Here is a 25990-nt window from a genome sequence, read left to right on the forward strand (position 1 = left end):
CAATGAAAAGAAGATGTGCAATTGATAGTAAAGAAAAAAAACATATTTTCGAACAGTGTTGCCATTCTTCGAAGTTGATTTTTGATAGAGACTCGCTGTTTCAATAAAAATAATAATTATTCAGGTACTATAGTAAATTTCAAGGTTAATATAATGAGATCGGGCCTTATAAATCATAATTTTTATTTATTTCAATGGTTGAATCGACTATAAGTAGGATCATTCTTCTTCGAGTTTCTGACCACCAAGTACTGGACAAATGTGGAAAAATCTTTAAAATCTTAAGATACCGCTATGATAGTACCAAGTCAAAACAATATTTCATAATATTTCCAAGATCATTTCAAGTAAGAGAGTAACTTAATAATAAGGTCGTAATGGCATTATGAGCCTCTGGACTGCTTCGAGAGATTTTGTATTAACATATTTTGATTTCAAAATTATTTACGGAAACCATTGAGACAGCTTTATATTGTCCAGTTGGCATTGTTTGAGTTTGGCAATCGAACAAACAACTCGCTAAAAACAACTAGAGATGGAATTAAAGTGCAAGCCACTCTCTCGAACCGAATTCACTGAGATTACATTGTTGTAGTTTTCTCATGTAAATTTTGTTTCTCAAGCAAAGAAGTGATGAGTCAAAAACAGTTAATCTGATGACTGTTTCAAATTTTTTTTTTTATTTTTTATTATAAGAGAGTTATATATCGTCTTATCTTTTTCATAACTAGTTTCTGTGTGTATGTGGCAATCATTAATAACAACAACAAAAATTACTCGCTGTGCGTTTACATTGTACGAATACACTCACACACGCTGACGTCTACCGAAGGGTGCGTTGCAGAAACTCTCCACATACGCTACGAAATGTGTGCGCTCGTAAAGTGAATTGATAATGACGTTGTAGAGAATTTTCCGAGTCACAAAGAAGACTAACAAAAGCACGATGTTAGGCGCACACACCGTTATTTACATGTATGTTTATATGTATAAATTATATGTCGATATGACGAAGTGCCCCACTGCCAACGATTTTGAAATTTTTTTGGCGTAAGCATTTTTTGCATGAGGCAGGCCGCCAGACAAGCGCGAGCAACAGCAACCACCAGCTGTAAAAATGCGTATACGCTCACATGAGTGTATGCGTGTGTGTGTGTGTGTGTATTCTTACGGATATGTTACTTTGAAACAACTGACTGAAAGACTTTCAGGAATAATGGCAAATATTTTGTTGCATAGCAAGTATAAAGGAGTATATACATATGTACATGAATGTAGGGGTTAAAATGTGCGCTGTGCAAAATGAAATAATATTTGAATATTTTATGCGGGTATTATCTCTTTAATGGCAAACTTGTGCTTATGTCAAGGATACTCATGCACAAACACACACATACAGAATAGAATTAATCAAAATCAGTTTATGCAGGATGACAGAACTAGAAGGGCTTAAAGTATATTAAATGTGCTGGAATGATTTTTTTAAGTAATTCAGAGTTAGACTTCAATTGGTTAATTTAGTTTTCAAAACTTATTAAACAAAAAATATATTTTTTGTAACTTCGCGCAGCAAATTTAACACTTACTAAAAGCAAATTTTTCTTCGTTTATTTTTTTTTAAGCGCTATCTGACAATATCTCCACGATCTAGCGATTCTCATTGTTTCAATTAAATTCTTGTTTATGCTTTTAGCATGAAAAAATATTTAAGTTGACCAGATCTTGATTTGATATGGTAAAAATATTTAATTTTTACGCGAATGCGTTCTAAAATAAAAAATAAATAAATTCAAAATTTTCGAAATATTTCCATTCTCGAAAATTCATGGAAAGACATTAGATTAATATACGTATAGTCTCAAAATTTTTTTTATTAATTAAGGGGTTACATGGGTTTTGTCGGGTAAAAAAGGCCTATTTTTAATATTTTTTTATGTAAAAAATTATTTATTTAATTCAAATTCATATTTAAAAAATAATTTCTGAAATTTTCAAAAAAAAATTAAAACTTCGCCATTGTGACGTCATTTCCGGTGACCCCTCGGAAAAAAGGTGCGTCCGCGTTGTCAGCATAAGTCCTGACAGCATCATCCAAATGGAAAAACAAAAGTAAGTGTTTTAGTTAAGACCATAAACTCGTACTTGAACGATGTAAAGACAAAAAAGATAAAAATTGGAATTTTTGCAGATATTTTTCCAAAAAAAATAAAAATTTCGGTCAAATGTGCTTGACATTTTTTTTTTTTAAATAGTAGTAATTTCATCAAGATCTGTTGAGTAGTTTTCGAGAACATTTGACAACCGACTGTGAAAACACAGATTTTAAGATTCTTCTACTCATCTGAGTGAAATCAGATCATAAATAATGTTTTTTGTTGAAACTTAACTTGAGCGGTATCTATGGAATTTGGAATTTACAAAAGCACTATCTGGTTTTCGTAAACATTTTTTGAAAATTTCACCAAACAGTTTTAGTGATTTCAGACATATAAAAATCTATAAATTAATAGAATTATTTCTATAAAATGAGACTACATATTTTGGATTGTTTTTTAGAATTATTAATTTTTAGAACTCTAATATTTTGAACCCCTAAAATTTCTGTAAATCATATGCAATAATAATTAAAAATTTTAAATTTCTGTAAATCTTATCCACATTGAAAAAAAGCTTCTTTGCTGTTCTGAAAGCGTTTACTTATCTTTTAATTTTCTCTGTCTTCATACAGCAGATCTAATTTTTAATAAATTATGTATAAATACTAGGCATATTTCATAGTCAATTTTACACACATAAATAGCCACACTTCAACACACATACATATGTACATATATTTTATTTTATTTTCCATTTCCATCTTCCAATTCCAATTTCTTGTCGCGATTTCGTAAAAAACACAAACGTTCTCTCGCTTTGGTGCTTTGGCGCTCTTCAGCGTTATTCTCAATACTCAAGCTCTTCTACAAATTTCGCTATTTTGCTTCGTGCAGCCTAACACAACAACAAAAGCAACAACAATAACAAAGATTGTCGCCACTCTCGTGTACAACATTTTTGCCCCAAATTTCTCGAACTTCACCTTTTTTTTTTCATTTTGCTGCCGACGCTGTTGGCCAGCGAACTAGAAAAAGCACGCTTTTGGGAGTGTATGTGTGTGTGTGGAAAATATTTACTTATATGCATGCATGTATGTGTGTGTGTGTGTTTGTGTCGTATATAGCCCGAAGCATCCATTGCTCGCTGTACGCTGCTCGCTCACTATTTCCGCTTGCTTGCAGCTGTTGTTGCTGATCACTGCCGTTCGTTTGTTATTCATGTTGTTGTTGTTGTTTATATTGCCAATAAGTTAGGTGGCATATTAGTATTGTGTATTTGGCTTATGTAAATCTGTTATTACATACATATGTATGTGTGGCCTATATGTACTTATAGTGGCACCGCAGAGGTAAGCGCTGTGTAAATATATGCATATATTATATTTGCATTTATTCTTGTATTCTCGTAAATACAATATTGCTTGTATCAATACATAGCATTTACAAACGCTACAACAAGCACACTTTATATACATATGTACATACATACGAAAACTTTTAGTGGGATATATATATGTATATGTATGTATATATGTAAATATCTATGTATGCACCTTTCTTTGGCATACTCAGGTGTTTATGGGTATTTCCCCGTGAATTGGCACGTTTTGACGTTGGTATATTTCGCACGCGTCTTCATTGTTATTGTAGTTGTTGTTGTTGTACATCTCACTCAATGCCACAGCAATGTGAAATGTAGCATTTCCATTAATATTAAATGAATTGTTTGACCAAATTATTGAACTATTAGCGTTAATCGTATTTTATGGCAACGTTAAGTGGACATACATACACACATATAAACATATGTACATATGCATATGTGTTGACATATATTTCATTTGATCATAATGCTACGCCATTTGCATTAGTATAGTTTAGAGAGCAATTATTTATCGTTTTTATTTATCGTTTTTATCTACATATAAATGCGTGTTTAACATGACTATTTGCTTATTAATAATCCATAATTTGGACACAATCTCGAGTATACAATTATTGAGCAAACTCTACTATTATTTGTTTAATATTAATGGTGTAGAAAACATGCTATATTATATATGAATAGACAATTTTCTATTTATTAGAAGCAAAAGACTATATAAAATGAGACGAAGCCTGAAAATAGTAACAATGCACAGTATTTTGATGATGTTTGTTTCAATATTGTTATTTGTTGTTGTCTGTTTTTTTTTTTCAAAATAAGCCTCTATTTCGGCCATTTTCTAGTAGTCTAAGTAGTGAGACAAAGTCGCAAAATCCAGACAATTTTTGCGTCATTAGTTTCTTTGATTTCTGACACTTTGAATCGGTCCATTCATTGTAAGCTCACGTGATACCCACATTATAAAGATTTATTTTATAGGCTATTTCAATAAATTTTGCGGTGATATTAGATGATATTTTATTGTTTTCGAAACATACAATTTTATTTAAGGGGTAGATGGGCTGAAATTTTTTTCTTTCTAACTAGTGCAAAAAGTTTAAAATATTATCCAAATATATTAAATCTATTCGAGTAATATTCTAAGAGATATACCCCTTGGAAGTTCCGCCCATCAGGTAATGTCGAATGAATGTAAAACTCTAAACGCGTTTATCTCAAAACTAAATTGTTAATAATATAATTTTATAATAATTATATAATTAAAAAAAAGTTTAAAATATCCTTTTTTTAGCCTGTAAAACCCACTCAGGGGTTAAATGGGTTTCGTGGGTTCAAAAAATCTTTATTTTTTGCTTATTAATTTCTACAACATCTCAAGAATATTATCCTCAATTTTCAAGTCGATCCGAATGATAGTTTCGGAGATGCAACCTATGGAAGGTGTGCGCTCCAAGTCAAGTATTACTGTTATTCAAAACTTGAAACGCGTTTTTCTCAGAACCGTGTTTTTAAAGTCGGTTGTCAAATGTTCTCGAAAACTACTCAACCGATTTTGATGACACCTGTGCAAAGGTATTCGAGATACAATTTACTCGTGCTTGAACGAAGGATTTATCTTTTTCCAATTACAACTATTAAAACAAAAACAAATTTTAAAGCAAATTTGACCGAAATTTTTATATTTTGGAAAAATATCTGCCAAAATTAAATTCCTTTCTTTCGTTCAAGCACGAGTTTATGGTCTTACCTAAAACACTTATTTTTATTTTTTTTTTCATTTTGGATGATCCTGTCAGTAGTTATGCTGACAACGCGGAATGTATCTATAAGACAGAAAAAAGTTTGAATTAAATAGGTAATTTTTTACATAGAAAAAAATATTAAAAATAGGCCTTTTTTACACGACAAAACCGATGTAACCACTTAAAATAGTTTCGCAATGAGTGAAATCGGTCGAATCGAATTTATCTTATTCTAATTATTTTCGTCAGATTTGTAAATCAAGTAACTCATACCGTGTTTTACCAAATCGTAATTAGTTTCTCAATCCTTCCAATTATTTTGAATAAATAATTTTAAATCTCACTTCACACCCAATAAATGAAATAATTATGGATAAAATTAACCAAAATCCCTTAAGTATTTCAAACTATTTAATTTGCTGTTCCAAAAGCAATTTGCCTACAAACGGGCAGCGCCCGCTTAATGTGTATATAATTATATTTCGCAGCGATTTTATATTGTTTATTGCCAACGGAAGTATTTAAAAATCACACTCACGCACACATATCAATAAAATCGTACGCACACAATTTAAGGCAGCTTTGTGTATGCGTTTACTCGGAGATTTTAGTTTATGCGCACAATTCTCAAACCTATTTACATATGTACATATTAATTTGGTTGCATGTTTGCGCGGCACTTTGCAAATTCGTGGAAATCACAACCACAACCACCCACTGTGACCCATGCAATAACAATATTTGTTTATATGTGTGCGTGTATGTTAATTGTCAAGGAAGAAATAAAAAAACAAAAAAACAAAAAAACACGCGGAAAAAACTTCCACCTGTAATGACTGGTGGGCTGTCCTTCAACTCGCCAGCGCACGCTTAATTACAATAGACACTTTGGCGGCGAATGTTTACCTTAGCTGCGTTCGTATTTAATTTTTGTACGCTCTCATTTCACCGCTGGAATTCGTGAAAACACCTCATTAATTTAATTTTTACTGGCGATTTGAACGCAACAAACGAATTGAAAGCGAATTTGAATTGTTGTTGTAAGCCATTTAATGGCCAACCTGTCAGCCTAGCTGTGTTGTTGTTACTATTGTTGCACGTAGGATATACGCAATATAAACAATATTTTATTTATTGTTTAACAGTAAAATATATGGTTTACACATTGTGAATTCCAGATTGCATAAGAGACATACAGTTGAAGCTGAAAAGGAAGGAGAGTGTGTGAACAATAAGAGAACTAGTTAAAAAAGAAGAAAAATAAAATTTAAATAATTTAAAAATTGTGTGAATAAAACTATAATACAACAACAAGCTTTAATTAAGTGAAATTACAACCCCGAACAAAACACTTGTATACGTAAATGTATTTGTTGTAATTTGTAGTGATGCGCTATTGTGATAAGATTTTTCCCAAACCTTAAGCAAAAATAATAAAAAAAAGTATAAAAAAATTTAAAATAAATTCAAAAGGAAAAAATAATAAAAAACAGCACAGACGAAAGTATTAACAAGAATAAAAAACTAAAAATATATACATAAATATATATTCAATGTCGTAGTTTACTTACTAGACTTTAGCAGTCAAATTTTTTTACTAATTGGTGAACAAAAACAAAATTTCTAAAATTTCCTGTATAGCAAAGTAGTTTTCAACTTGTGTTCATTTACGAAATTTGCTAAACTTTCGAATATGTTTTTTTGTAAAAAAAAAAATTGTGATTTTGGAGCAACTCCAGTGAGTTAAAAGACCAAAAACCAACAAAAAATCTTAAAAACAAAAAAAAAAATAACTCAAACCCAAACACCGAAAGCACAAAATAAATCTCTAAGAACAAATCCAAAAAAAAAAATCATTTAAAAAAAATCATAAATATTTTTTTGTGTACAAAAACTAAAACGTTCTGTACGCTGCACTGCCAACTAGTCGTGAAAACAAAAAATGATTTTAAACCCAAAAGTATTTCCACAAATCTGTGTATATTAAATGCCAAGCGTGCGTAAGGTCCATACGTAAACCAGCTTAAATCCCGCAAATTTAAAAATAGCAACAACTGCAAAGCATATGCCGTACAATGGCTGTTTTGTCGGTGTTGCACAGTAAACTACGTAAAAATTCCTTTTTATTGCCACAAACAGCAACCGACCGTGAAATGCGTTTACTAGTTGTAGAAATGCAATAATTTCTAGCTGAGGTAATTTGCCACTGTTTGTTGTTCTAAGCTGTTAGCGTAAATTTCGTTTGTTTATTTGTATTTGCCTTTTTGTTATGTTTCAAATTGAAATACTGCAATTTTCCCTTTTTCGTTTTCTTGTTTTTCTTGCAGAATTTAAATAAATGAACTGTGATTATGAGTTCCACAAAATCGCAAGTAGCTGTCGCTACAAATATTCCAAGTCTATCATCATCATCACAAACTCAAAAGGAGTACAGTACTGAAGAGTCTCTGGGTCGACAAAATAGTTTTGGCAATAATCGCAGAGTGAGTATATGTTCCTTTTATTTATAAGAAAAAAACAATATTTAACTCAAAATGTGTACAATAATAAGTGTATTACGCATGACCCTATCAAAAAGACTACCTTTGCTAGAAAGTAGAATAATTTTAAAAGGTTAAAGTAGGGCCTGAAGAGTCTACCGACTATTTCAAAATCATGCTAGAGGTGTCCGGTGCAAAATTTAACACTAGGAGACTGCACTTTCGATTGCAGCTGCCCCAATGTTTTCAACTTTTTTTCACAGTTTTGGTGCAAATGTTGACCGAGACATCAATTTTTAGTAAGCCCTTTTCCAAAACTCTATCTCGGCATGCTTCGAGATTGTATCATTATGCCTCTTAAATTTTCGCGCTTCTAATGCGAAGCGGTGTGTATCAGGAATCGCATCGAAAGTAGCTATCGAACTTTACTGTCGGTGGCATCGTTATAATCTTCAATTAGACTAGTCTGGATTCGTGGCCACTGCGGAATCGCGGGGAATTGTAAGGCTGATGAGCTTCCACGATCAGGAACTACGGACTCACTAGTAGAAGCATTAAAGCATGTATGAGCACCGTGGTCCTATTGCGGTTTGCTAATGGACAGATGAGCCTCGACTGAGCTGCGTAGGCGTTGGTCAGTTACCAACACAAGCAAGATCCTTCTGGCCTAAGGTAAACCGCGGTAGTTCTAACGAACTTTTAGTTCTCAGTAAACCTTACCTCCCCATAGTCTTAGGGGTTCTTATTGGCCATTATCCCATCGGGATCCACGCTGTAAGGTTAAAAATCTTACCGGACGCTGTAGAAGCTGTATGGAGGAGGATGAAGTGGAATCGTCTCATCACTTTCTTCTGGAATGTCCCGCCTTTGCGAGTTCAAGAAATAGATTTCTTGGATCTCACTTTTTCGAGCAAGCTCGCGAAATAGCGAATATAGCAGTTAAAAATCTTTGCAGATTTGTAGTAGTTTTAGGGCGCTTTGTTGACTCCTAATTGTTAATCTAGAGGGGATCCAGGCTTCACAGAGGACTGTATTTTAAAGTCTACGTGTGTTTCCCTTTGGGGAACAACCTTTCAACCTAACCTAACCTAATCTAGGTAGCTACCGAACTTGTCAATCTCTGGAGTATAATCCGCTGTTGTCCAAGCATTGTATATGAAGCTCTTTACGCTCTAAAACCTATTAGATTTGCAAAGCACATTGTTTATGCATCTATAATAACCAAATGAGAACTGAAAGGTATGAAAATTATAATAAATGCAATCTCGTTCTGCACACATCATCAAAATTTCTTGGAAAATCGAATGACTGTATTTTACTAAGAAAGGTTTGCGAGTACGCTGCTTAAGTGCGTGATGACACGAAAATGCAAATTAAAAGCAAAAATTCATTATTTAGGAATGCACTCGATAGCTTAAGTAGCCAGAAATGTGAAAAGAGGTTAAAAGAAGTATTCGTATAATCAAACGAGATGAGGGAGTAAGTAACTATTCTACACATGCAAACCTGTTCGTATATATTTCTATATATACTATGTACATATGAACATACATACATACATATATGTTTGCCTAATTACATGAACTGAAAGTCAAACATGAATTTTCGTCAGTGCCAATGCGGCAATTTTTGCCATTTCACGGCAGAAACGGTGCTGACGGTTGTACTTTTGAGGGTATAGGAGTCGTCTTAAAAGTAGGTCAGGTCAACGGAGCATGGAGGTACGTGGCATATATTATTTACAACAGAAGTACATAAGCATATATTGACATACATATGTAATGATATGTATGTGAGTATATAAGCTTTTACACAGCATCACATAAATACAAAATCGAAATTACTATTACAGCCTATAGCAACAAGCAGCTTGTACTTATGTAGAAATAAGTCTCGTAACAGCCTCACTGAACATTGATCGAATTAAAGTTGCGTATACGCCGTGTTGTGCCCAATTCCCTCTTGTAGTTTATACACATGCTTTGTTGCTGATATTACAACAATCTATTACAATTTTTTTTACACAATTCATTCGTTTAGCTTGTAGGCTCGTATTTGAAGTTTGCCGTAATCCTCTCTACAATATGGAATTATCGATTGAGACTTGTTGAGAGCAATGAAATTTTCGCATTCGAAATATGTTGGCTGCAAACACAGTTTAATAATTGCTACGATTTTTTTGTGTTTGATGTGTAATCCAGGTGTTGTATTGTAGTGAAATATGAGTATGGTGTTTCATTCTTTATTTTTCCCAGTATTAATCAATCAATCTACAATCTGTAATTATTGTAATACAATTATAAGCAGCTTTTACAAGCATGGTTTAATAATTCAGCCTTAATGTCAGGCATTTATAACCTTTAACCTTTGGTATTTATTTGTCATATCACGTGTGCATAGTTGATGAATATCCTTTGAAAAGCAAATGGTATATGGACATAGTGTACATATGTATACAAGTATGCCTCATACATTCAGTTTTATTACCCCCGCATTTATTATAATCACTTACAATATTTCACTGCCTTTCATTGTCATAAGGGTTAGTTTGGATGTTAAGTATACCCCTCTTGTGCGAATTGTACCTAGTTCTTTATGTACAGCTTTATTTTAACGATTAATATTATTGAAAGTATAAACAAAGAATTCGTTTTATTTTTAACATTAATTCTCTTTATATTTTTTGAAATCCACTTATTTTATAAATACTTCAATAGCAATCCCACGACAACAGACATTTTACGTCACTCAGATTTTAAAATAAATCATAATATTTATGCAAAATTTTAAAAATGTTTTTTTTTGACATATGATTTTCAAGAAGAAATAAAACGTATTTAATTCAATATTATGGCCAAGAATTTGAAATATATGGCTTTGCCATTATGCTTTTAAAAATATTTCGGTCAAATGACCGCCGTGACTGGCTCAAATAAATTTCAACAGGAAGCCCAATTTTCGACTACTTATTGCCGCAATGGGGGACTTGTGTCGGCCTCAAACGTTGTTCCAGAGTATGTCTGTTCATTATGAAATGATAAAGCAAACTGAGTATAAATCGAGTAATAAGTTCAACTCTGAAAAAAATATTGAAAACCCCACGATATTTATTTAGTTGAGATATATATAAAGATAATAAATATTATATTAGCTCGCTCGTTATTCGTTATCGGCCTAAATGTAGGCATTGTTTATTTGTACAAATTATGCTTATAAGAATGTATTGCCTACATTTAGGCTCCAAACCGGTTTTGTTGAAACGACTTATCTTTTATTGAATTCACTTCTTTAAATCAGTGGGCTTATAAATTTCTTAATTCGAGAGTATTATTTTCAAAAAATATGGTTAGAAGTTTAAATAAGTTTATAAAAAAGAAAAAAATATTAAATCTTACAATATGAATATCCAGGGCCAGGTATTTAAATTAAAATAAAATTTATATTATTAAATATTTTTTATTACATTTTCATTATTTAATAATATAATATCTTTAACATTGAGATTTGAATTAGCGTTGCCACCTTTTCAAAGAAAGTTATATATAAATTTTAAATAATAATAAAAATATGATAAAATAGTGTGGCCATCCGATTTTCAAAAAACATAAAAACATCTCGAAATCATTAAATTGTTTTTGTAATGTAAATTGGTTTTTCAGTTAGCCTTTTTAGACTTTAAAAATATTTTTCAATAATAATAGTCCGTACATTAACATATTATTTAAAAAAAAAATATTAATTTACAAAAAAATATTAGTTTTTATTAACCTCACTTGGCGTTCTTAGAATTATAATTTACACGGAAGCAAATCAATAACCAGAATCTGAGCGAATGTCAATAATTCTACCAACTAATTTATTAACTAACTAATTTAAAACATGTGTTTCTGAATAATTAATCATGTTGCATGACCGCCCCTAAATCGTTTAATTTTTACATTATTGACATTTCGTAGGAAACAATTTTCTCTAGCCTTAGTAATACAGTAATAATGATTTAATAATCTATGCAAACATACACACACGAAAAGACACATATACACATGGATGTGTGGAAGCCTTAAATACTAACGATATATACATACATACATAAATATATACGAGTATGGATGCATGTAGCACAGAACTTCCGCACTGCACTCAATCCCTTCTTGGAATTAATTTCATGTCATTCGAACATTTTCGCAGAAATAATCACATTCGTGGTTTACATTTTGCCCCTCATTTGAGTAATAAACTTCTAACTGCAAGTAAGTGTTTGTGTATTCGTGTGTTTGTTGTTGCAATGTAATTACACAATATTCCTTTGCTTAGCATTTAAAGTTCAAGGTTCAAAAACTAGCGCAAACAGCAAAGCGCTAAAGGAATAAAAAAAGTTTGCATAGAAATCGCATTGATAATCTGCATAAATACCAAAGTCGCACTAAACTTTGTTTGTGAAGCCCCTCCACTCCCTCCAGCCCTTTCAGTAAGCTTCCTGTTGTTGCTTGCTTGCTTTTTCCATATGCCACTCTGACACATTTCCAGCGGCTCCACCAAAGTGACAGCAACAAATTGTTTGCATTTTTTTCGCTCCAGTCAAACTTTACTACTCAACTCTAAAATCCATTTTATGCTTAGTTTACCGTTATTTTATTTATGTGTCTGTTACCTGTTTCGCTTGTTTACCCGCACTTGGTATACCGACAAAAAGTATAACAACAACAACAAGTTGGCCATAAAGAAGATGCGCAATACATATATGAGTTTATGTGTATGTGTGTGTGTGAGTGTTTAGGCTTGCTTACATTTCACCATGTTCGCATATGATTTTCTCTTTACTACACTAGATTTGCAAGTTCGAAAAACGCTCAAGGTCGATTTATTGATTTTTCCACTCTCGGCAGCCGGAGCAGCAGTAGAAGCAGCAGCAGCAGCAGCAGCCACAGCTGCAAAGCACGAATGTGCGAGCACACCCTTAGACCATGACTGCCGTTAGTCGAAATTGTAAGGCAGTTATCGTCATGTATATATGTATGAGATTTTATATATATATATATACATATATATGTCTATATATGTATATGTGTGCTTGTATTTGTGTGTGACAGTCAACAAGAGCCTACAATAACTATTTTGCTCGTCATATCCGTTAGTGACGATGCTGTACTGAAAACGAGTTGATTTCACTTCGTTAATAAAGTCTGTATCACGTTTTTTCCGCCGGAAGTTTCCCTCGAAATCAGGTCACTGTAAATGTATTTATTTACTTAACTATTGATATTATTTTGTTAGTACTTTGATACTAAGTGGATTTATATTATTGGGAGTGGTCGAGCTATGTTTTTTTGGAATTGTTATGTTTACAATTTATTAAATTTATTGAATTTTGGCTTATTCGAGTCTTATTAATAAAATATTTAATTTAAAATAAGAACGAAGGATTCAGTTCTAACCCAGTCCCGGTCAATAGTGGCTCAGTAGTGATCGCTCCTCAACAGACATAATCAAACCTTCAAGGTTGACATATTTATGCCATGAAAAAGCTTCTCAGGAAATTCTCAGGACGAGGAGCTTGTCAAAACTTCACAAAATGGGTAGCGATTGAAGGAATATCGCTTTTCAATTTTTTACAAAATAGTTTATTTACATTCAAGTAGAAAAAAGTGGAAACGATAAAGTAATTTTTAGACTTTTTAATTTTTAAGTCCATATATTTTCTTCTTGAAGTTGAATTTAGTAACGAACGCTTAATCTTTGAACGTGTGTTCGTATAATTATTTCTTAGACCTCCTTATAAAAATTTCTTTCTGACAATTTCTTTGCATTTAATTGAATAATTTTCTTTTAGTCCCTAATATTCTTTTCGCACAGTAGATACTTGTTCAATTAACTGGCCTTTACTCTATTATAGCGTTTTTAGACAGCCAAATTAATTGATCAATTATTATTTTTATTGAGAAACCTTTTTTCCTTTTATACTGCCAGCTACTCGATAACCGATCAGCTGTTCTACATTTTAGTTTTTGCTTTTCATAAGAAGTTGGTAAGTGTCATCAGCTGATTAAAATTTTTAGCAGCGACAGCCAATCGCAGACAAAGAACGTATATCGTACGTCTTTGTCGCAGAGTTGCATTTCATTTCCAAGTCGATTAAAATTCAATTAAAATTTAATGTAGATTTTTATTTTGTATGGTAAATCGATCTTAATAAGCGGTTTAATCGAACGGAGACCGGTTAAAAACGCCATTAAAGTGCTGATTTAGATCGATTTACCATACAAAAGAAAAATCTTATTTTACTACATGAATTTTTAATAGAATACAAATCGATTTGAAACTGGAATGTAACTCTCTCTAGGCTGTAAGTTTTGTAGTGGTTATTTATAAAATAGCAATCAGCTGAAGAAACTTGCAGATTTCTTATGAACAGCACAAACATGTATAACAAGCGTTAATCGTGCTGTGCGAAAGACAAAAATTGGTTTCTCAATTACACTCTAATGTATTAAATTAATTTGGCTGTGCGAAAAGGCTATAAGGTTTGAATTATTATCGTAATAAGGTGTGCGAATTGGCTTCAATGATCCTAAATGTAGGCAACGTTTTTTAGGAATGCACTTTCTTTTTGTTGATGAATAGCAAACTGATTTCTGAAGATTGAACTAATTATGATTCCATTTACATGTCTATAAGAATTGTTAAACCCTATTTTAATTAATGTTTGGTAAATTCTTTTTTAATGGTAATTCTTAAATAATGATAGAATTTTGAAAAAAGTATGTAACTCACTTAAATTTTAATGCGATTTTTGTTTATAACTAATTTAAATTTTAAAATTTAAAATTAAAGTAGGTTTTTCACTGCATCTTCTCCCTAAAAATTTCCTTAAAAAATCAAATTATGAAGCTTTTATATTTTAACAAAATATTGTTTAAGACTAAATGAAATGCACTAAAACTTGATAATTAATGCAATTCTTCTTAATTACATTTACATTTAAGTAGATATTCTGCTTTAAACCGCTTCAATGCCGATAAATACCATGCACCTATTTGGCATTAGTAACCGAGTAAACCGAATGAATGCCACGCTATTTGCTGAGTAAATAATTTTTTGTCAACAACACTCAAGCAAGTGTCAGGTGCTCAGCAAAAGCTACTACAAGTCTTTTATTTACGAACCTACGTCATTGCTTGAGCTACACTTGAGCACATAATATACTTACGATTATACATATGTGCATATATATACTCATGCATATATGATTTCTATTACATAACCGCAAACATAAACAAGTGCCACGGCACAGGCAGAAAACAATTAAAGTGTGAAAAATACAAAAGAAGAAGAGCATAGAAATCGAATCGAACAGCACAACATGCATGCGCCACAATAGCTTCGAGGCGCACAAAAACAAAAACAACCGCATGGCTTGAGGTATAAACTGAGCGGTTTATTGCATGTTTGTTGATTGCAGAAATCTAATAAACACACACACACACGCATACACAAATGATGGACTTAAGGCCCAACTAAGGTTCCAACTGGCGCTTTTATATACATATGTAGAGGTTCTAACGAATATGTGTGAGTATGTTAGGCCACCTATTGTTTGGCACATTAAGTCTACACCTTACACGCCCACTTGAACGCCTTGGCGAAATTTCGCCAGCGGGTACAGGTGCAATAGAAGAACATTTGAGTTCGTGTTATTTGGTAATGGTTCAAGTTCAAAGCCAATTGGTTATTGTTAGTAATATATGTGCTTAACATTTGAATCGCCAACTAGCACGCAAATGTTAAAGCGTTTCTCAAACCCTCGCGGTGCGCAACTCATTTAGTGCAAATTTCTTTCTTTTCACAATTTTGATTTCTTTAAAGAGTTTATGAATATTCTAGATATTCCGAATATTGCAGACTTGTGGGGAAAATTTTGATATGAGAAATTAACCAATCAATGAAACTTATTTTAACCAATCTATTTCAGCGAATAAATTTACAATTTAACATTAAATATTGTATAGTAAAATTTTAGAAAAGGATTTTTACCCTTGCCTCTAACAACCGCTAATTCTTATTTTTTTATATGTAATATACTATGTCTCAAAATACTTACACCGAAGGGATTAGGTTAGGTTTGTAGGCAGATCTCTGCAAAAACAGAAGATCTCACATAGACAGCTTGGCGCTGTCCTTTGTGGTACCAATAAAACTCTCTGTGGATCAAAGACCTTTAAAATTCGGCAAAACGCTTGGAATCCGTTACAAATTTGTTAAGACGGCTAATATCTACCAACCTCAGTCTGTCAAAAGCTGGACAGTGCAGTAGGAAATGCTTAGATGATTCCATCTCGTCTTCCTCCATACAGCTTTAGCAACTTGCATCTGCCACGATCCCAAGTCTCACCGCATGGGTACCCATTGGACAATGTCCTGTAAGTACATCCATGATGGTGCTGAGATGGACCTTGCCCACCGAAAGGACCGCTTACGCTTCACAGAGGGCCAAAGGACCTCGCCAAAAAATTATTAAATGTTCCTAAAAAATATCCCTGGAATTGTACTTTGTATTCTTAAAGAGAAAATTAATATCTTTTAAGGGGTGATCCATTTCGAGGTTCCCTACTTTTATAACGAAAAAAACTCAGAAAATTTAATTTTAATTAATTCGACTTTAATGGGGAATTTTAATTATCATTCGAAAGAGCATTCTTTGGCATTTATTTTTGAAAGATTATGATTACGGGAATGACAACCGTGATATTTTTCTCCAAGACCTAATTCGAAGCGGGATTCTCCACATAGACTTTAGACCTCCAAGTCTTCTATCAAGAAATCTATTGATTGATGCGATGTTTTGGAAACTGAGAACACGAGCTTCAATTTCAGGCATCAAATAGTCGGTTATCATGGCGCGATATCAGTCCGAGTTGTTGCGAACGACACCGACACTCGACTCTCCACAGTCTTCGTGTACACTCTCAGCAACTTGACACGACTAACGCGTGATCTGTCAAAAAAAGGCTATTGAAAAAGTACCTCAACTAGGATCACCAGATATTAACACTAGTTCTAAACTTTGTCGGTGCAAACCTTACGAATGATTCATATTCAAATCAGTACAATTACACTGTCCAACAGCATTTTTGGAACGGAATAGCGACCCTTTAATTCTGAAAGGGTATGTTGAGTAGATAATTTTTGTAGAACAAACTTATGGTCCAGCACGTCTGAGTTTTTTTTTTACAAACATTTTCGTAGAATATTTTAATCCTTAAATGTCGTTTTTTAAAGGATATTTTTTGATTTTCTCGAAAAAAAGGTCAAATTGACCCATAAAGAAACCAGTTAGAGGGTTAAGATCTTCCACAAAAATAATCCTCATACAATTCCACAATACAACTCTGACCATAAGAATTCTCTCAGACATTAACTTACAACATTTTTTTCATATAGTATAATGCTCCCTTCGACCAAAAACTGAAAACTTTGACCCATTGTAAAAAAACACTCAGACGTGCTGGACCATAAGTTTGTTCTACAAAAATGATCTACTCAACATACCCTTTCAGAATTATGGGGTCGCTATTCTGTTCCATTCAAAAAGTCTTCATTTTTGTTGGACAGTGTTATTAATCCAGCTGCCAGTTTTTCAATGAGGCAATACTTTTTTCGGAATTGGTCTTTTAATTTATACTCAATTTGGTTGGATATTTTATAATGGACAGACTTGCTCTGGAACCAAATTTGTTGCTGAGCCTACGACCGTTATTGCTGCAAAACGTGATCGAAAATTGGGTCTATCGCCTGGAATTTATTCAAGCCATCCGCGACGGTCATTCGCCCGACACTAATTTAAAAAATGGGAATCCCTTATCTTTATAATAAAGCCAAATTCTTGGAACCCACATGTCTAAAATAATCTTGTATTATAGAATCTCTAAACCACAATGCTGATCTTCCCCATCTATTATCTATCCTAATTCTAAAAATCAGTTCGATCCATTTGTCTATGCGATAGGTAGGACCTTTTGAGAACTCTTATAAGACAATTTGGACGCTAATTAAAGATAATTACTTTAAAATGTCTGTCAAAGGCTAGAGAAAATTCGTAAAGAACGTCTTATAAATATGAAATGCTATTAGATGATGCATTTGGCCATAAACCAATTCGGTTTTTTGACCGTTTAAGATATTTATCTTTGGTAAAATGTGGACTTCATGCAGATTATATTAATTTTCGCCTAAATGTAGGCAACATTTTAGTATAATTTCCACTATTGTTTGACGTACCGAAGTACTTAGCTTACTTTAGCACAACTTTGAGTGATTAATTACATATAAATAATCCGGTTTGTGTAATTAATATGCTCGTTTATTATTGAAAAGCTGCTCTTTAATTTAATACACGTTAATGCAAACCAACAAAAATCGAAGTTGCATAGTCAACTAATAACGGATAATGATGTCATCACTAAATATTATTCATACTCATACCTAACTAGAAACAATATCAATATCTAAACTGTATACTAGTACAGCTAGTAATAGTATTTATTATATACATATGTACATATATATCTGTATATGTATAAGTAAATAACTCCATTGCTGCATTATGGTGAAATGCGACAGTTGTTAATGTCAGAAGTCATTTGACGTCAGCAACCAAATGTGTCCCAGTGCACGACACCACAGATTTCCAGGAATTTCGCGTAAACATTTGCGCGCAAACACATTCACACACACACGAATAAACACTGTGCTGCCCACGCCTAAACAGGTCACATTGTGAGCAGTCAACGCAGCCAGAAGGGCAGACGGTCAGGCTAGTTCGTGGCTTAGAGCGGAAATGGGTTAATGTGCTGCTACTTACAACTCGCATAATTATTAACAAATACATACTTATATGTATGTGAGTGTATGTTGATATGTAAATATATGAAAGCGCCCCAAGCACGTATAATGGAACTAACTGTGTGCGGTTTTACGAGTATTTGTTGTTTTTTTTTTTTTGTAAATTAAAATAAAAAGGCCTTCGGGAGGTCTTGAATGTTGATTTTGATTTTGACTATGTCGAGGCATTTGGCTATGCAGTACTTAGTAGTGGTTTGCCTTATGGCTGTTCAAGGTCATATTGTTACTTCACATTTATTAGTTGTTGTTGTGTTTGTGTCTTTTCCGCAGCGAAAAATAATTGAACCACCAAAATTAAAAGCTCTTTACCGCAACATTACTTGTATGTGCATTTATTTGGTTTAATCGCGATTTTACTTTGGATTTGCATAAAAAGTTATTTCACATTAGGGTGGGTCGTTTTTAGTGTTCAAAATATATCAAAAAAAATATGAAATGAGAAATGGTATATAAGTTGCTGGAGAGAGAGAATGAATGAAGGAGATTTAATATTGAACTTTATGCACATAAAAAGCTTTTTAACATTAGGGTGGACCTTTTTTTTTGGTGATTCAAAAAAATGTCAAAAATCATTATATGGATCACTGAGAGAGAAAAAAAGTTGACATAAATGAATTTGACTTTTTGTATAGCTGCCAAGATTGTTTGAACAACAAGGATTTCTCCAATAATGTTCTTTCAATCTTAAAGTTAGAAGTCATAATTTTCTCAGCCAATATACGACATCAATGGTTATGCTAGTTGGTAGATCGGGTAGACGGAAGTGTCCCTAGAACGGTCGAAGCATAGCTGGGTAGGAACTGCAGACTTTTGAGGACACTTAAATACGACAGAGCTTCATTAAGAACCATCGTCTTTGATGTCTCCAAAAGAGAATCTCCAAAAAAATATTACTTTAAGCCAAGTACTTACAGGACTTAACTTCTAATTATTTAATTTAAGATTCTAACCTCAAAAAGATTTAGACATTATTCTAACTGTTCCACTCTTCTCTATTTATTCGCTACAGGGTAACATGAAGGGCAAGCATTTGACGCGTAGTCACGCCATGCGTGAGGCCACATCGCCGCCGCGCACTCCCACACCGCGTGCCGAGCACGGACAGGTGTCACCGAATGGTCAATCGTCTAACAATTACCAGCAACAGCAGCAGCATCATCATCAGACGCAGCAGCCGCAGCATATGGATGGCAATGAGAATGCACACAACAATAATAGCAATAGCAGCAATAATAATAATAACAATAACAACAACAGTAACAGCAACAAATTGCATGCACAATCAAATGCAGCGCGTGGCAATTCACCGATAATCGAAGCGCCTGCCGTCATAGTGACCAGCCAACATAGTCAGCAACAACAACAGCAGCTCCATCAGCAACAGCAACAACAACCGAATGTTGCGCTCTGCAATGAGGCTGAGTTCCCCAAACTGACACCGCCGAAATCGACAAAAGGCGGTGGAGGTGGTGGTGGAAGCGCTGGTGGTGGTGGCGGCGGTCAGAGAAACAGCAATAATAACAACAACAATAGCAATAACAGCAACGGTGTAACCGATGGCAACAACAAAATTGAATATAACAACAATAATGGCAGAAAGATGGCCAACAACAACAACACAAATGGTGGCGCAGGCGGTGCGACTCCTTATGATTCCACCAAGAATGCGACCACAAACAATAATAACAACGCCAACAATAAACATCAGCAATATAATGCAAGCAATGCATTGCATCAGGCGTTGAGCGTAGGCGAGAGTGCGGGGCGTGGCGGTGGCAGTGGTGGTAGCGGCGGTGCTGGCACATCGCTGCACAATTCCGGCATGAACTATCAGCTGAACGCCAACGACAGCACACAGCAGTCACATCATCAGATCGCCTACGACAAGGAGAATCGCTGTCCACGCAATGACAGTCAAAATAGCAGCATGTCCAATATGCATGATGATGATACACAACAACAGCAGCAACATTATGAACGTCAAGGCGGTGGCAGTGGAGGAGGCGGTGGTGGCGGTAAGAAGCACCGCACCAATTCCAATTCGAAGGGCAATAAGCCGCGCTTGAAGAATATCGGTGGCTCCTCATCGGGCAGCGTCGATGGTGGCAACTCGATTAGCAACAACACGTCGGGATTCATATCAAGAGGTGCGTTACGGGAATGTATTTAATCAATTTAATCTATTCATAATTTTTAGTTTTCAACAACTCAGAGAACTCGAGCGAGCAGTTCACCGATCATGGTGGCACCGATTTGTTCAGTTTCTTTAAAGAAACGCTCAATAAGCATCCAAAGGATCGGCATTTTCTGCTCAAAGTGGAAAAGGACCTAACCGAATTCGTGTTGGAAAAGAGGTGAGTTCGCTATAATAATTTATGGGAATAAAAATTTAATCAATTTCATTGAAACGCAGTCGCGGTGAATTACGCTTCCCACCGGCTTCATCGTACAACCGCATGTTGATACATCGCACAGCGGCCTTCTTCGGCATGGAGCACAATGTCGACACCGAAACGCAACAGTGCGTTATTGTGGCAGCTACCAAAAATACGCGCATACCAGAGGTGAGTATAATAAATAATACCGTTATTACACTCGCTCATTTATTGCTCCACACCCGCAGATACGCTTCAAGTCGCTGGTGCGCGATCATCGCGACGACACACGCAAATCGATATTGAAACGCGACACGCACAGTTTCGATGAGGCACGTCAGAGCAGCTACTTGTGTCCGGATCGCGGCAGCATGCTCGACCGCAAGGCAAAGAGCTTCGAAGAGCGCGAGGAGGACTATGAGCGTGCGCGTAGTCGCATTTTCAATCGCAGTCAAAATGACAGCGGCGAGGGCATGGATGATGGTTACATGAATGTCAGCTGGACGCAATCGGTGGAGCAACAGCAGCAGCAACAACAACACCAGCAACAGAATCGTCCACGTCCCAATGGCAAGATGATGAAGATGCAAAACGTAAAAACAATTTTTGTTATTCGAAGCTTAATTTAAACTAACAATTTGTCGTTTTCTCTGCAGTCAAACGATTCACGCGACGGTCGGTCCGGTGGTGGCGCTGTACCCAAATCACACAACTACAATAATTATGGCGGTGGCTCTTCACAAAGCGGTGGACCGCCTATGATGCGCGGTGACTCGGCGAATTCGGGCAAAAATGGCGGCGGTGGCACGCGTTCCTTCTCGAAACAAGATTCAGCGGGCAGCACAAATACGCCATGGCGCTTGTCACCATCCAGCAGCGGGTAAGTGCAACACACGCGCAGTATGGAGTTGAAGTCATCTTCTTGGAGTAAAAGCTCAGAAAAGCTTTCAAGCTCCATATTTTATAGTTCTCAAATTCAATTAAATATTTCAACTTCTTTCCCACATTTATTACGAATATTATTACTATTATTATTATTACTATATTATATATTGTATGTTATATTGCAACTATAACAACAACAACTGCCACAACAACCAATTTAGTTATAAAACTCAAACACAATCGTTGTATTCCGATTCGGTAACACCTTCACCAAATGGTTATTGTAGTGAGGATCAATCAACCGAGCCATATATATTGACAACGGACGGCATGACCGTTTGTCATCTACAATCACCAGTTCACCATATACCGCCGCATCTGCATCTGCAACCGACGTTATTGTGCGGTGCTGGCATTATGCCGACACATTGCGCAGACGCCACATTGACGCCAACGCCGACACCATCAATGGACGATGGCGCGCCACCCCTGCCCAGTCGCGGTCTGGTGTGGGCCGTCACCGACATTTCGAGTGTGCCTAAGGGCAGCGTGCTAATCAATCCGCAAACATTGCAACCATTTGTTAACCAAGACGGGTAATTTACAAAGCAAAACCAAATTTGAAAATTTACAGTTTTTTTCTCTAATTAATAATCCTAATGTGCAAGAAGAAATGTCCACGAGCGCACAATCACAGTTGCAACTCATAATTAGTTGCTGAATTACAATAGTGTGTTGCTTTATGTGTCACTAGATACATTCTTGTATTAAATTTTTCAAAAAATGGCGGGTGATAACTTTCTTATCGAGGTGGTCAAATCATTTTCAAATCACTTAAGGCCAAAAACATATTGGTAGTGAATAATACACTTCGTAAGAATATTTTTAATTTTGCTTTGAAATTGTAAAGATTCTGATTATTTATCGAAGAAAATGTATGTTCATCTTCGAATTATTATTTCGAAATATTTGTTAAAGTGGTTTTAAACTCTGATAAATTCAAATTAATTATATGTCGTCATCGGAAAATATTAAAATACGATTTTAAGGTGCTATACCAGTGTAACCTATGAAAAATTAGGCGATTTTCGTTAATTTTTTTTTAAGAAAGTACTTGATAACTATTTTTGCACAAAATAAGGTATATTTTCAGCTACATTCTATTTTTATTTTACAAAAATATTGAAAAATAACGGAGTTATTTGCTATCTTCGGAGGTGCAAAAAAAAAGTTCCCCAACTGCTGACATGATTCCGGCCGAATGAATTGTTGAAACAAAAAATTCAAAAAGGATATTAAAGTTAAATATATTTCCTATACAATGACCTACGATTTTTTGAAAATATCAAAAATTTACAAAATGGCATAGTTCTGAAAAAAAAATTATGAGAAAATGGTACTTTTTTTAAATGCCAAATTGACAATTTTCAAGCAATCAAAAAGATCGTATATATCGCCGTATATCGTATAGCCGAATCGATGAGAGCGCGCCACTCCTCTCTTTCCTTCGCAGTTCGGCGCCAGTTGGAGATTCCAAGTGTAACCAGGTCGCTCTCCACCTGGTCCCTCCAGCGGAGTGGAGGCCTTCCCCTTCCTCGGATTCCTCCGGCGGGTACTGCATCGAACACTTTCAGAGCTGGCGTGTTTTCGTCCATTCGGACAATATGACCTAGCCAGCGAAGCCGCTGTCTTTTTATTCGCTGAATTATGTCAATGTCGTCGTATGACTCGTACAGCTCATCGTTCCATCGTCTGCGGTATTCGCCGTTGCCAATGATCTGAGGACCATAAATCTTGGGCAAAATTTTCCTTTCGAAAACTGTTAGTGTCGTCTCATCTGATGTTGACATCGTCCAAGCTTCTGTACCATAAAGCAGGTCGGGAATGATAAGCGACTTGTAGAGTTTGATTTTGGTTCGTCGAGAGAGGAGTTTACTGTTCAATTGCCTACTCAGTCCAAAGTAGCACCTGTTGGCAAGAGTGATTCTGCGCTGGATTTCGAGGCTGACATTGTTGGCGTTGTTGATACTGGTTCCCAGGTATACGAAATTATCTACAACTTCAAAATTATGAATGTCAACAGTGACGTGGGAGCCAAGACGCGAGTGCGCCGACTGTTTGCTTGATGACAGGAGACATTTCGTCTTCATTCGTTTCGCCTCTTTATCCATGCGGGAAAAAGCAGAACAAACGGCGCGGTTGTTGCTTCCGATGATATCAATACCATCGGCGTACGCCAGCAGCTGTACACTCTTGTAGAAGATTGTACCTTCTCTATTTAGCTCTGCAGCTCTTATAATTTTTTCCAACATCTAGTTAAAGAAGTCGCACGATAGTGAGTCACCTTGTCTGAAACCTCGTTTGGTATCGAACGGCTCGGACGTCCTTCCCAATCATGACGGAGCTTTTGTGGTTGCTCAACGTCAATTTACACAACCGTATTAGTTTTGCGGGGATACCAAATTCAGACATCGCGGCGTAAAGGCAGCTCCTTTTCGTGCTGTCGAAAGCAGCTTTGAAATCGACAAAAAGGTGGTGTGTGTCGATCCTCTTTTGGCAAAAAGGTGGTGGTGTGTTAAGACGGTAATTATCAAGTATAGGCTAATATTTGACTATCCCTTGTCTTGAATCCTGAATGAAAACTCATATCGAAGTCTCGAAAAAATAGTAAAGAATCACTCAGGCTCAGTACAAACTCATTTCCAATCATGGAAATGTTGGCCATGGCCACTTTTTTTTAATTTTCTTTTTCGAAATATTTTTTTTGGTTTACTATATTCAGATCAATGCTCAATTAGTAAATTATTCGAAAATCGCTGAAATAAATAAAAAAAAAGTATTTTGTTTCAACTGTGATTGTGTGCCAGCTTTTCTGTTAAAATTTGTAAAGTTTGCAAAATGTTTTCGGCTTATGCGCACGCTACATTTATAACAGCATTTTTCAAAGGTCTAAATAAAACGCAATTCATACGCATTGTATAAATATTCATATATCCATCTGAAACATGAGGGTTTTCTATTTTGCTAACTATAAAAGATGAAATAAGTCCATATATTAACATTATGAAATTTATAGCTAACGATAAAACCTTTGTACTACGAATAATAAGAAATACCAATAAAGGCGAATTTTATGGATTTTTTTTTTTGTATGTCTTATAGAAGTTCAAGACGTGCTAATTATAAAGTCCTGACGCTCTTCGGAAAATCCATATACTTTTCATAACCGGCGGCATATAAATTTAAGAATCTCATTTTCGAAAATAACATTTTACTTCGTAAAACACAATCGCTCATATTCATAAAACATATTTTTTGCCAGAATTTGTCATTTTCATTCTTCAATATAATACTGTCAAAGTTCATTTTGTTTTATGAACAACCGTTGTAATCTATGTGGTTTTCGAAACTAGTCAGTATATGTACGTGTCGCTGTTATTTACTTACATATATTTTTCCAACGCCTACGTAGCTTATCATCCACATGCCACACACTGCTTCCAAACATTTTGCAAACTCTATATTAAAACTCATTTCTGCTCTGCCGTAATTTACATAAATTTGCATAAACTCTTAGTGACACTTGATATGTTAAAAATTGTTTTCGTAAATTATCTGCCAATAACAACAACAATAATAAGCAATAAACTCAGAGTCAACACCAACGCATCAATATCATCCTAACTGTGCAAGCACTCGGCAACGCTTCAGACAGACTGCAGCATATACATATACATATATATTTTTATGTTATTTAAATGGTTATTAATTATAACAAAAAATTATTTAAATATATTAATTAAATTTTATTACATTTTTGTAAATATTATATTCGGCTTCTACAAGACAGTCTTCTGTGTATATGTTAAAAGAAAAAAAGAATCTAAAATTATGGCATCATCAAAGTGCACCCATTCATATTTCGAAAAGAAAAATTAAAATGTATTTTACAATTTTGCATCACAAAAAAAAGCAAAATGTAATAAACAAATATTTTATAGCTGTAAAAGTCAACAACTGTATAAGCGCATATAAATACATTTTAATTTTATGGCATATTTGTATTCGTAAATGTTACTATTTGTGTTAGTTTCCCACGCAAGCACTGCTACAACTACTCTTCTCT

The 25990-nt window shown here is 34.6% G+C and overlaps 1 protein-coding gene across 10 annotated transcripts in view; it reads left to right on the forward strand.

The window, feature by feature from the left end:
• Nucleotides 1–25990, forward strand: part of LOC105214552 (protein encore) — a 55961-nt gene that overhangs the window by 23533 nt on the left and 6438 nt on the right. For 5 of the 10 annotated variants that reach the window (XM_011188047.3, XM_029039652.2, XM_054228526.1 and 2 more), the window contains 7 exons: nt 7553–7708; nt 19614–20751; nt 20802–20958; nt 21018–21168; nt 21228–21572; nt 21636–21859; nt 22086–22460. In XM_011188047.3, coding sequence (XP_011186349.2) covers nt 7577–7708; nt 19614–20751; nt 20802–20958; nt 21018–21168; nt 21228–21572; nt 21636–21859; nt 22086–22460 — 2522 coding nt within the window. In that variant the 5' untranslated portion in view covers nt 7553–7576. Of the gene's footprint in view, nt 1–6783; nt 7421–7552; nt 7709–19613; nt 20752–20801; nt 20959–21017; nt 21169–21227; nt 21573–21635; nt 21860–22085; nt 22461–25990 lie in introns of those variants that run through there. The other 5 variants (XM_011188064.3, XM_011188096.3, XM_011188081.3 and 2 more) reach the window with 5 other exon arrangements.

Source organism: Zeugodacus cucurbitae, chromosome 4 (assembly GCF_028554725.1).
Source record: "Zeugodacus cucurbitae isolate PBARC_wt_2022May chromosome 4, idZeuCucr1.2, whole genome shotgun sequence".
NCBI classification, from domain to species: domain Eukaryota; kingdom Metazoa; phylum Arthropoda; class Insecta; order Diptera; family Tephritidae; genus Zeugodacus; species Zeugodacus cucurbitae.